The sequence below is a fragment of the Hoplias malabaricus genome, chromosome X2, assembly GCF_029633855.1.
Source record: "Hoplias malabaricus isolate fHopMal1 chromosome X2, fHopMal1.hap1, whole genome shotgun sequence".
NCBI classification, from domain to species: Eukaryota; Metazoa; Chordata; class Actinopteri; order Characiformes; family Erythrinidae; genus Hoplias; species Hoplias malabaricus.
In genome coordinates, this window is record NC_089819.1 from 49,813,486 (window position 1) to 49,827,477 (window position 13,992).

Sequence of the window (13,992 nt, forward strand, 5' to 3'; positions counted from 1 at the left end):
GGTATACTGAATAATTTTGTATACACAGTTTTATCAGTGTTTCTTTAAACTGTGTCTAAAAAATAGCACCTTGGATTCACTAGTCTTACTGAAATTGAAGTCCAGGCTGAAACATGTGAAATGGAGAAGCCAAACTGCTCTAGGCTGAGTAGCAGACATAGTAAATGCACTAATTTCTGTAACTTGATTTGATTTTGAATGTAAAGTGAAATATGCCCGACAAACTAGCTAGAAGAAATCATCATTGTTTACTTTATATTTCCGTGTAGATATTAGGTCTGTCTCAAAACCTACTGAGCTTAGGTAGGTACTGTGCAAGTAGGCAGCGTTCTAATGGTCGTGCGTCCTCATGAGGCAGATTACAGAGACGCTCTAGTTAGAAAGTGATGTGTCATCACTTGTTCCCGCCCACCGCACGCAACGGGTGTTTTTATTTACCTCAGCACCTACCGTTGCTTCAGCAGCTAGCGCAGTGTATTCTAATATTCCAGTTTTTATTGTGATTTTAAGTATCTTGGCTCTGGGAAAAGAGCGAAATAGATGGGAGTTGTTCTGGTGTTGCATCATAGGATTGCCTTTCACAGCTGAGGAAGGGTTCGATACTGCCTTAAAATTCATCCAGATTAAGATATTTTAGTAGGCAGCATAATGATGTATCTAAGAATTGGGATAGCCCATGTGTCGGGAGCTTGCACAAATACTCTCTAGCTAGACAGCTCACTAGGCTTTGGCACAGACCCTTTATGTTTTTTTAGCAGATTTTATTCGAGTAAATGTTTCAGGGAGAGCTTTATCATGGGTCATGTGTTTGTGACACACACAAACACACACAGAGAGAGAGAGAGAGAGAGAGAGAGAGGAGGAGGAAGGATAAGAAAGTGAGAGATAGTTATGACCCAGCAGCACTGCTGTGTCTGATTGATTTGTACCAGCGCCACCACATCAGTGTCATTGCAGTGCTGAGTGTGATCCACCACCTTAATCATACCAACTCTGTGGTGGTCCTGTGGAGGTTCTGAACAATGAAGAACAGGGTGAAAAAGGGCAAACAATGTATACAGAGCGACAGACGGACTCCAGTCTGGAATTGTAGAATTACAAAATACTCCTGTGGACAGAGAATGGACAATGAGTGTAGAAACAAGCAGAGTGTATCAGTTTCTGCCTTGACCACTCATGGGCAAACTAACAATATTTGTAACCTACATTTACAGACTGTAGTTTAACCTGTTGTTCTTCATAACTTGTTCCCTCCCTTTCACACTATTTGTCAGTGACTTCCACAGACCACCAGGGAGTACACACCCACACACACACACACACACACAAAACCTTCTACTTACCCACAAACTACTATCATTTTTAAGACTGACTACCTTAAAAAATATATAAAATTCCATCTCCGCTTTTCAAAGCCACCCCTTGTTCCGCGTATTTGAAAAACGTAACTCAGAATTAATGAAGTCATTTGAGCCATTGGCGGCTTAGCTCTCCTTCCAATTAAACTATGACAAAGGAAAAATGGAATGCCTCAACAAGAATGCAACCCTGCCAACCCCGACCAACGAGGGAAAAGCTGAAATCTCTCCAGAGGAAGGCAACTCCAAGCTTGAAAGGGAGAAGACATAAGCAAGAGAAGGAATACTTAATCTTACTGTCTCCGCTGTGTTTCACAACATTAATGAAACAAGCAAAAAATGGTGCGTGAACGAATCAGTTTGTGTTTTTTTACGATAGATTTACACTCGGCAGAGATCAACTCCCTACGGAATGCTCTCTGAGTGCAAACAGAGGCGGATAAACAAACAAAGTGGATAAACAAACAGTGCAAAAAAAAAAAAAAAATAATAATAATAGTAAAGCACATTCCAGAGCATGTTGAACCCCCCCAACCCCCCCACCCCACCCCTCTCAGCCCCATTAGTGTTCTGGATATTTCTCAGCTTTTTCAGTTTCACTGCAGATAGAGGAATAATGTAGTAGAACAAAAATGACAAAGAATAGTTCCTCTCTCCACTTCACTGTTACGCTGCAATCAACGCTGAAGTATATTAGCACTTTAGCAGTTAGCACTGCGACTGTAGTTGGGGCCAACACTGAAAAAAGAAACCTATTATGGCATGCAATGTATTTACTGTTGTTGTTGCTCCTACTGAGGCTGATAATTAGCAACTGTGCGATGACTCAATGTTATGGGTCTGAAAGAATACACATCTGTCAGTAAATACAATGAGAAAAGGAAATAGACAAAACAGAAGAATATTTGCATAAAGGCTCAGCATTTGGTTTGGGTAGTAGGACTTTATAAACAAATAATTATACACAGGAAAAGATGTAAACCTATGTTAATCTATTAGAGCTTCTCATAGGGCCCACCCCATTCTCTTCATACGTGCAACCACCACAGTCCTGTCCTGTAATCACCTATCCTTGGCCATTTAAATCCACCCCAAACCAACAGGATTGCTGTGGCCGCTTATGAACTTTAGATACATGAATTAAATTTCAGAGGAATTGAAAAATACCCCTGCAGTGTCTTCTGAAAAGATCTGGCTGAATTAGTGTTTCCTGTTTTACAATGGCAACTGCGTTACTTCATGGTCATTTAGACTAAAAATTTAACGAATGAAAGGATGTCCATTGATTCATAGTTCTAATCAAGGATAAGTGTCTGTATTTTGTTCCGAGCGAAGGCATGAAGATAATGATGGGCCTTTAAAAGGGTAATTATTGTGATTAACTGTATTCTTTCCAAATAAAATGCTTAAAATATGCTTCTTTTTTTCCAATTTTCAATTTTCCTTTGCTAGGTCTCAAAATGATCATATGACGCTACCTCGCTGGGAGGATCAAGTCGTAACACATGCTTCCTCTGAGACGTGTGAAATCAAACCCCATATCTTTTTGAACTACTGTTATGAAATAATCACTTTAAACACTTGTAATGCATTACTATTTTGACTATCCATTCCAAGACAAGCTGCTGCTAAATAAGTTTAAAAATGAATAATGAATATGAACCCTAGGACTGAAACAGACGTAGTTAGTTACATACCTCAGACAGCCAATTAACCAACATAAGGCTGCTCTTTGCCTGTTATAATGAGACATAGCAGTCTTCTAAACGTCTGATGAGTTTGGAGCTGCTGATATCCACCAGCGGAAAGCAGAGGGCATGATGTGCTTCAGACAGGGATTTATTGGCTCAACCACCCTGGCTGATGAGGAATGAGTTATGTGTCGAGTGTGCTGTACTGTGTGGGTTTACATCAAGGCGTGAGGCAGGGAAATGAAGCAGAGAGCTTATCTGAGGGGTTTCATGTGTTTGTGACATCCATATTAAAGCACCTGGAGGCCAGGGTTGACAAGACGTCGTTATGAAGTACTGCAAGAACTCAACAACGCATACAGAAGGCTAGTATCCAGCTCTGTATCATCACATTAACAGTTAGCCTTTTAAAAGTGTAGTTTTGATTGTGTGACTCATCGTTTATATATGTAATTACATAGTGATTTGCAAAATAATAATTACTCATCCTTTTCCTTTTGGCAGCATTGCTCCCTAGCAGCCTAACACCAAGTCAATTTTAAAGTGTTTTTGTCTGTCCACCTATTAAGGTAAAAAATACTTTGTTTGATTACTTAAAGATGTTTTAATTGCACTGTTAACATTGTTGCTGAGTCTGATTTCAAGCTTGCTCTGAGTCTTCTCGTGTAGAGTCACGATTTTGAATCATAGTCTCAGGATCTGACTCAGAGCTGTACTTTCTTGATTCTCTATTTTGTTCTGATTCTTTCATTCTTTCTTGCATGAAATGTTTCATTTTTCTACCGTATTCAAATGTTTCATACTTGGAGGACAACATCAACTGAGGACAAAATAAAAGAATCTTATCCAGCCTGAAAATGTTGGGGGGAGAGCAACAGCTTCAATGTAAAAGCATCCATAGTGCAATATCAATGACAGACAGTGCAACGAAGTACACATTCCTGAGCTTCTTGCGCATTCATAACACCAGAGGTCTGGAGAAATATCTGAAAAGAGCTTACAGACGTACATGCTTGCAGGCACATTGTAAATATTACTGAGGATGTTCAATTTTTTATGAGTCTGAAGACATGATCTCGAAGTTTCTTCCTGGCTTTTGCTTGAAAGTCCTGGAACATCTTTATATTCTTTTGAATAACAATCTTTGAATGGGATGAAAAAATGAGAAGCGTTCCAAAGTGTGAATTAGAAATGCCGTTATATTATAGAGGAGTGTAAAGAGAAGAATTTCTATCTGGCCGATGGAACTGTGTCATACACAATTGCCTGAACTGTCTGCTGCCCATTATGATTTGAAGGCTGAGCTCACAATGGGGGCGAAAGCAAAAGGCTTGAAAGCCTTGTAAAGAATTTCTGAAAGTTATGATCAGTATTTCTTTCGCATTTTTTTTGTGGGTCGTCATCATGGTCTGAGGATAGCCACACATTCTTTTCCATTTTGCCTCGCAAGCCCTCACGTTTTCATATCTGCCCTTCACGCTCCCCCTTCAACTCGGCCTACCTTCATCTTCATCATTAGCGCTGACGGTGAGGATGGTGGAGCCTACGTCTGCGTCTTCATCCACATCGACTTCATACACAGTCTGTGCAAAGACCGGCTTGTTATCGTTCACGTCGCTGATGAAAATCCGCACATAGGCCGTATCTGAGGGGAGAGAGAGCAAACACACGCGAGATTAAACAACCTCTGCTGATCTTATTCTGTCAACCTCAGCGCATTTGCCTTTCTTTTTTACCCTTTCCTTATCTGTTCACCACCCCTCTTTCCCTCTCACTCTGTTAACCCTTTACTGCTGATGCACCAAAGATCCACTGTTGCCTTTTAGTCTGCTCTTCACTCTCTCACTTTAATGTTACTCTGATTAAACAAATAATAATAACAAGTGATAACAACAGCAAAGAGGAACTAGGCGAGTCTAGTTTTGCCAGACAGCCATTAGCCATATAGCCATTGTCACAGTGGTGTTTCTGGTATTTCAAAAACAGGACCCTGACAGGTTGACATGTCATTCAGAGCTGTGGTCATGTCTTCTCCATTCAAATAAACTCACATCAGTGAATTGCGCCACTTCCTTTGAATTCTGTTCCAAATGATTGTATTCGTTCTTTCCTGGGTTGTGTATTCAAGCCCCACCTTAGCTGACTGACTGTGAGAGGAGTTTGGTGTGTTCTCCCTGTGTCTGCGTGGGTTTACTCCGGGTTTTCCTCCCACAGTTCAAAACATTAGTTGGATTAGCTACTCAAACGTGTCCATGAGAAAATCGTTAAATAACACCAGTCTTGCTTAGTAAAGACATTTTGGATGGATTTAGACAGTAAAGGCTTGTAAATGCAGGGAAAATGGCAGCCGGTTATTCATTTTTTGCCTTTCACTAGTATAGGTAGATATTTTAGTGAATTGTTGCACACTTCTTTGTAGCTATTATAGTCCTAAAGTTCTTAAACTCATCTCTTGTTCGCTCGTGTAGGTTCAGTTTTCCACATCCTGGCAACCTGGCTGAGCTTTGCTTCTATGAAGGAGGGGAAGGAGGCAGAGAGCTCTCTCCACTGTTTTGAACCTGTATTGCAGTTCCTATTTTAAATGCTTGTTGTCAATATTAAAGATCGCTCCTTTAAGTATGTTATTTTTGGTCTTTTGAGTCTGTGTTGTCTCCATCTTTGCTTTCCCCTAAATTCTAACCTCTTTTTATTCCTCCCCACTTCTGTTTCTCTCTCTCTTCCGCTTTTCCTTCTCTTCCTCTATCGTCCTCTCATCTGCACATCTCCGCTTTGTGTCTGATGCCATCAGAGCAGACAGACGTGAGGAGAATTTCCTGAGGGTCTGAGGTTGGGAGGGGGTAGGATTGCGAGTTTGGTATAATGTGTGTGTGTGTGTGTGTGTGTGCGGGGGCGGCGGAGGGGGGGCGGTATCTCATCTAATATTTCCCTCTTTGATATCAGGTTCAAAACACACATAATGTTCAATATATTCCTCAATACATGATCAATTATTTAATCTGGTTGTGGAGACAGTAACAGAGCTAAACAGCAGGGGGAAACTGTGTGGAAACAAACAGGTGGGAGAACGAGAGTCCTGCACAAAGTGTGTGTGTGACTGAAAGAGAGCAAACGCAATGTCTGTCAGCCCTGACAAGTTGACGTGTCGTTCAGAGCCGTGGTCATGTCTTCTCCATTCAAATAAACACACATCAGTGAGCCGCGCCACTTCCTGTTGCTTTGTTTTGCTGTAGTTTGACAAGTGGATAACTCTGACAGGATGACTTCATTACACTGTTCCACAACTCAGTGTGTGTTTGTACGTGCTTGTGTGCGTGTGTGTGTCTATTTGTGTACGTGTTTCCAACCATCAACATCCTGTCGTTTATGTCTCTGTGTGTTTCAACACTTCATATTTCTCTCACTGTGATGGGGATATTCCTGTGGAAATATTTGAAATAGTACATTTTGTGGGTTCTTTTTGTTGTAAAAATGTTTTTTTCAGCAAAATCAACATTGACTTTGCAAGCTACAAACCACCAAATACATGTATGTATTTTGTAGGACTGACCCCGAATATTCAGATATTCGTTCATTGGGTAGACATTTGGTTTATAATTTTGAGCTTTGGATATTATTTTTTTTTGATAAATGTGGTGATAAAGGCAACCCTCCACTCCACATGTATTTAGCCATGTCAACATAAAAGTCTTGAAGAAAGCCTAACAATCTACAGCAACCTACTTACAACGAAGCATGGCAAAGCTACAGTTCATTTTGTCAGCTTAACCCCTCAAATTAGAACTCCTTCACGAAGCTCTGGTTTATTTGTGTACACTCTGTGCTCTTAGTGGCACCATGTATGCACGAGTTAGCCAATGACTCAGCGACTGGAGCCATGCTGGGAGCCAAAGTGCAGCTTTTACAGCAGGTGCTGAGAGCTGATTTTCTGAACAATAGGGCTGGCCCCAAATATTCGGTTATTCAGATATTTGCTCATTGGATGTTTCTAATTTTGAGATGCGGATATTTTTGGATAAATGTGAGTATCAGTAAAGGTAATGCTCCACCACATTTTCTCCCCACTCCACCCATATTCAGGCTCATCAACATAAAACATAAAAACTCTATTACATAAAACTGCCTAAAATGCTAAAACAACACACTTACAATGAAGCGAGGTGACGCCACAGTTAATTTTTTCAGCTTTGTGCCTGAGCACCTGCACTCCAACTGGCTAAATTGTGTATACTCCTGGTCCTAGTTAGCAAGCTAGTTCACAGGTTAGCAAAGAGCTAGCTTAGAGTCACAGTGCAGCCTGGAGAGAGGGATATTAAAACAGGGTCGGAAGCAGATTTTGTTAATGACAAGAATATACACTGTCCATAGGTGTGAGTGAATGTGTGTGTGTGTGTCTGTGTTGCCTTGTGAAGGACTGGCGCCCCCTCCAGGGTATATTCCCGCCTTGCGCCCAATAATTCCAGGTAGGCTCTTGACCCACCGCGACCCTGAACTGGATAAGTGGTTACAGATAATGAATGAATGAATGAAGAATATACACCACCCCACTCTCCGAGTATTCTAATATTCGCAGATTATCCCGGCCGAAGCTCTGAAGCCCAAAAAATGGTATTTGGGACAGCCCTAGAGTTTTGGCTGTTTTAAGCCTGAGCTGACTAGCCAATCAGTACACTGACTACCACACACCAGCTAACTCTTAACTCTAACTCTTCATTAAGGCAACTCTTTAACAGATGCTTCCCTACATAATGCCGCAGGTATTTAACAACGGGAAATGTCTCCCATGCTCCCAAGCCCAAAAGTCAAAAACGTCTCTTAGGAACTCTCACCTGATTGAATCATGAATATTGACACAGTTAAACAGAATGCTCTACGATCTCATGTCCACAAAATGGCTAATCTGAAGGCAGCGTGCTCACTATTTAGTGGGTGGGCAGTGTTCTGATAAACACATGCAGATACATGCACACAAAAGGTGATGTCAAAATATCTGTGAACAGCAATTCCCAAGCTCAGAATATGAATGTCACTTATTTGATTCCATAGAAACCAAGCTAGACGATATTGTCCACTAAACTGGGGGGAAAACTGGGTGAAAACCCTTGTGCTAAAATGAAATGCATGCATTTGTCCTCCTGCACATTATCTCTTCACTTTCTTTTCATTCTGGAGGCTGAGGCCTACAATGTGAGCCATCTGAGAGAATTGGAAGAGCAGAAGACCCTTTACAGACACATCCATCATGGTAAACAGCATGGTGACGCCCCTGAGAAAGCTCACTGTCTACGCACACATTCATTTCACATTCATTTACTCAAGAACTGGAGACTCACAGAACACTCAGGAGCTAATTTCTCCTTCGTCATCTACTTTAAATATTTGGACAGATATTAAATGTATGCTTGACTGGTACAATAAACAATGAATGATTAAAGTATCCAATGGTATATATCTATGTAGGGGAGGGGAGGGGGGGCATATCTCAACAGTGGGCCCAATCCTAGCTTTCTTTCTCGAATAACAGCTTAAAAAAACAAACCACGACTGTTTTCCTATTCCATACTATTATAGAATTACAAATGCAGTCAGTAAGCTAGATTGATAATAGATAGGATCAGGTTGTTTTCATTCTGGAAGCTTACAGATGCAAGCAGCACGGCCCTGTAAGCTGCTTGACCTCTTCAAGTTGATTTTTATTTAACTGATCACGCTGTGTAGAAACAATGCCACCCAGGTCGCATAAAACATGCAAAAACAGCAAACACATCTCCCCTCTCTCATTGAAAACAAATTTCAATATTTTTCTGCAGGAATGATGTTTTGTGGTAGCAAATATTTAAATTTTTAACCTCCCTGCTCTCCTTTGGTCTTTGTATCTTTTTTCCCCTTCACAACCACAGCCATCCTCACCCTCCCTCACTCATATCTCATATATCTCACTGTTGTTTCTGATCTGTAGAGCTTTCTTTCTGACCATTGACTTGATGGTCACATTGCCTTTGGTCTTTGGGGTTTGAAACTGAACTTATTAGTTGACTTGCAGAGAAATGAAAGAGAGAAGTCAAGGTTTGATTTGGGTTTTACCCTTTCTGGGAGTTTTATGTGAGTGTTATTGTTATAACACTGTGGGCAAGCCATGAGAATGTTGGCCAAGGAAACACACGGCATGTAAAAAGTGGTATAAAGTTGTGTCCGTTAAAATCCAAAGGGAATTTGATTATCCAAATGATATCGATAGTGTTTATATCAGTGTTTATCTTTGGGAATAAGGTTATTACCAAATAAACAATACAATGCAGGTCAGTTGTATCAACAAAGCAGTAAATTAGTTGTATTCAAAGCAGTAGATATTATTAGATATTAATTTAGTTTCCTTCCAAGGTCCACAAACACACATTGGCAGGTGGATTGGCGACTCAAAAGTGTCCATAGATGTGAGAGAATGTGTGAGTGTGTGTTGCCCTACGAAGGACTGAAGCCCCCTCCAGGGTGTGTTCCTCCCTTGTGCCCCGGTGATTCCAGGTAGGCTCTGGACCCACCATGACCCAGAACTGGATAGGCGTTTACAGACAATGAATGAATGAATTTGCATCACTATATATCTCACAGACAATTAGTGATTACATTCAAACTAACAGCAGGACAGTTTTACAATAACTTTATTCATAATGTATTTTTTTAAATGTTACACTCATTGTATCCTTAAAGATTCCTCAAAGCCATTTGTATTTATTTTACTCTCCCTTTATAATCCTCACAGTGCCATCTGTGAGGTTGAAGGCTCCAAAATCTCACTTTGATGAGTGGGAAGCCTGCCACGATCTCTTTTCAAGCCACTAGCCGCATAGCGTCTCCTTGACGTGTGGTCCAGAATTCTGATCACTGGACTTTACCATGCGTCCAGTCACCTGACTGAATCCATGCACAACAGTGTAGAGAAGAGGGACTGGTCCCCACTGTTGAAAGCCTTCTTAACAGCAGGATAACTGTGTGTGTGAGTGACATTTCCCAAGGGCTCTTCACCAAGTGTACAGCTTCACAGTCCCCAAGTGCAATTTTCCCAAATTCAAGCCCATAGCAGGGTAATTATAAATACTCTGATAAATTGCTGATTTAAATAGCCTTCATTCTCCATCAGCTGGTCCTATAGTTAAAGTATATGAGAAATATAAGGTCTTACACTGTAATCACAGTATTAAATTATAGTGCTTGGGGTATTTTAAATCAACTTTTTATATTCCGTTCGTCCACAAGTGTTAGTATTTAAACACTTAAGCAAGAAGCAAACTCAATATTTATTCAAAATTGTTTTTTTTTTTAATTCCATCAAAAAAGTAATATATCCAAGGCTCTAGTAAAGAAATATTAATATTCTTGACTAATTTTGTCACCTCTAATCAGTTTAAAGAGTATCAAAATAAACACCATTATTCTGAAATATGTCTCCTAGACATGTGGAAACAGTTCTGTGTCTGACTTGATGCCCACTAGATTTGCTAAACTTTACAGACAAACCTCAATATGGAAAGATTCATCTTCTTTAATGTGCACTAATTTGGTTCATGTTTAATCTCCATGGAAAATCATTGACCAATGGAAAGGTGACCATGTACAATACCAAGTGCTGGCTAGAGATTCATAAATCCTCCACAGAACTGGGCTGAGGAGCAGTGCAACTGTATTCTTTAAAGTGATGGAGCTCAGTTTTAAAAAAAACAAAACAAAATTGATCCATAAGTAAGTGTACGACTAATATCTGATTAATGTGCAATCCAATGCTAAATACAATCAAATACTCACACCAATGTTCCATGTTGAGCCTGCCCAGAAAATAAGACTCTGCTACTGCAGCAAAGTGAGGAAACACTCAATAGTCATTAATATTCTGTAAACGGTTCTTCCTGATCAGGGTTGTGTTGGAAGTCTACCAGGAATCATTGAGAAAAAGGCAGAAACACACCTGGACAGTGGACACTCAACATTATAACCCTTAATTTGGGAAATGTTTTAATTAACTAATAATATTTAAACACTACCAATAATTTATACTTTTGCTAAAATATTTTCTTTATACTTATTTATTTATTCATTTATTTGGTGAAATATATGTGATGCTACATTGCTCAGCTCAAACCAAACAAGACAAGGTTTAAGACTCATTTTGCATTGGATGCTGGTACAAAACAATGTTGCAATATTCATTAGTATATCATCAGCCACCATACATTTCATTACCATCAAAGAATGATCACGCTCACACAGTGCAGCTATGTGCATGCTGTATCAGATCCACAGTGCAAAGACATGCCGGAAGTCTGCAAATCTTTTGCAATCATGTTTAAAGAGGGAATGATGACACGCTGAGGCCCAAGAAGCTCATTACGACTCATGCAGAGTTTGAGGCTGATTAGGTCTGTCTGAGCATCCTGAGCATCATCAACACCTCAAGCCTATGCACAATCAGCTATCAACCTTCTTCACTGGTGCCATGTCCAGAGGTGACTTCTCCTGATCCAGAGAATTTAAAAAATCTACTCCGGATTGTGCTATAACATATTACAGGAAAAACAAATCCTGTGTTCTGCTGTGGATTTCAGTTTCTCATTGTAGTAAATGCATACATTATGTCCATTACAGTGTGCACATTGATACAGTGCAACATATGATGCCCAGGTAATGGAGGTACAGGGCTATGGACCAGTGGAAGTGTATTCTTCGTTGTGTGATGCTTTGAGTGTGGGGGGGAGCACAATTTGGTACCTTTGGGAAGAGTTGGGGTGGCGTCTGGGATCCAGAACTAATTATCCAGCATTAGTAGCTGTGGCTAAACGCAAATCCTCACTGCATTGTTCTAGCATCTAGTGTAAAGCCTTTTGTGTAATGGAAAAGGCTTTTACTGCAGAAATAGGGACTCAAACTCGTAAATAATACTCTTGATTTGAGAAGAAACTTGAGTGAGAAACCTCTAATCATCAAATGAAAAAAAAAAAAAGTGAATCAGGACATTAAGCATATCCCATGTAGGATCTTGGAGGGTGAGGGCTTAGAAGATGTACATCACTGTCTATGTTAAATGGTACAGAGTCTGCATGCTTTTCTGGTTATACCTGAATTGGGTTGTCCGTGTCTCCCAGGTCTTGCGGACTCCCAGCCGTCCAGACTCTTCACTTCCAACAGATACGAGCCCTTTGTCTCCCGGTCAAACACGGCTTCAGTGTATATGGATCCCAGCTCAGGGTCAATACGGAAGAACTGGTAATCTCCACTGCGGTCATTCAGCAGAGAGTAGGAGATCTGAAAAAAACAAAAAAAGAGGGAGAATAGCAGTGTTGTGTTGATTGTTGTTGTTTTTGATTACCTTTCTTGAAATTGTTTCATTGTAAATACTAAAGAAATGATAATAAATGGAGGGAGCAGTGGAGGAAAGCAATAGGGAGAAGAGAGAGAGAGCACGAGCATGAGGGAGAGAGAGGAATAAGGAATAAAAGGAGTTGGGGATGAGAGGATATTCGAGGCTTGGCAGAGAGAAGTCTGGAGGGAGACGAGTGAAGAGGAGGATAGAGTCTGTGATTAATCGGACTCTTCCTGTGTGGCTCAGAGCCACAGACTGATCCCACCTCGGCCAGCTCTGTGTATAATTAAGCTGTTGAAAGCATGCAGCCTTCATTCATAACTCATTCGCACAGGACACCGATCCAGCACCACAAGATGCCTCTCCACAGTCATCAGAAAAGACGTATTGACAGTTTCGCCGTGCAAAAATTAAAGGCTCCCCGTCCTACATTTTCCTTGTATTGTATTCCTTTCCCTCGGGTCCACTTACAATATCTGTCTGAGTTTATGCACCAAGTACTTTCATAATTCATTTTGCAAGTTGTATGAACTGCATGTACAGGACTGTATGTAAATACCAAGGTCTTATTCAAAAAGAAGTCAAGGCTGACGACATTTTAACTTCAGTACAAATGAGCAGGGTCAAAATGGCTGTAGGCTGAGGAAGTTGCTTTATATAAATGTTTTGTTTACTATAAAGACATCCCAAAAAATACATCCACTGTCTGCTGCTTTTGCACATTTGGTTTCACATATGGACGGTGAATGGTATGTTTTGAGACACTTACAACATTATATATGGAAAAAAACCAAAGTTTAAAATGGGGATTCCCAGTTTTTGGGCCCTCATGAGTCATTCTCCATGAAAATGAATAAGGCTAAAGCCAGGGTCTGGCCACTGCTCCATCAAAAAGAGGAAAATTCAGTTTTCCACGTTAAGGGTCCTTGAAAAGTCATCGGCGATAAGAATAATGAAGCCCAAGCCATTGGCCTCTGAAGGCTGAAAGGATAAAAAGGTTCGGCTGCTGTCTCTCCACAGTCTCCAATGGCCCCCAACAGCAATTATCAGGCCAAAGCCTCTTGGAGTGGTCCCACTACAGCAGCATGGTGCGGGTAATAAATGGTGTCCTGCCAGCGGAATTAGCGCAGAGAACACAAATAAGAGGTGGAATTAAATGTAAATGCCATAATAAAAAGCTGGTAGGGGGTCAGGTTATTAAAACAAGCTACAATCTCCAACTGTTACAGTGAAAGCAAGAAAAAAAACATTAGTATTCACACCCACAAATGATACTCATTATCTAAATGTGGGATTGCATGGTATCTATGATTCAGCAGGCTTGTTGCAAGGCTGCTCAGAAAGAGGGTGCAATTAAGCAGCCAAGGACTGTGCGGATGCAATGACACTAGAACATATCAGCGCACACCCTTTTCCCTCGGCCAGATGCCACACACTTCCAAATATCATTCTATTACAAGGTTAAAGAAGTGTCAGGTGTGTTAGTTGATGAAGGCATTTGGGAAATGTCCAATTAAAAACCAAAAATAAATAAAAAGTGTCTATATATATAATGTATATGGATGTTTTTACGGTGTGGGTTCAATTCTCAATA

General features: G+C 40.5%; 1 protein-coding gene across 1 annotated transcript in view; it reads right to left on the reverse strand.

Moving 5' to 3' along the window:
* The window catches only part of LOC136677411 (neural-cadherin-like), a 261,783-nt gene that overhangs the window by 92,521 nt on the left and 155,270 nt on the right, over positions 1-13,992 (reverse strand). The window contains exons 16-17 of the mRNA XM_066654931.1: positions 12,154-12,340; positions 4,551-4,694 (exon numbers count right to left, since the gene is read on the reverse strand). Coding sequence (XP_066511028.1) covers positions 4,551-4,694; positions 12,154-12,340 — 331 coding nt within the window. The remainder of the gene's footprint in view (positions 1-4,550; positions 4,695-12,153; positions 12,341-13,992) is intronic.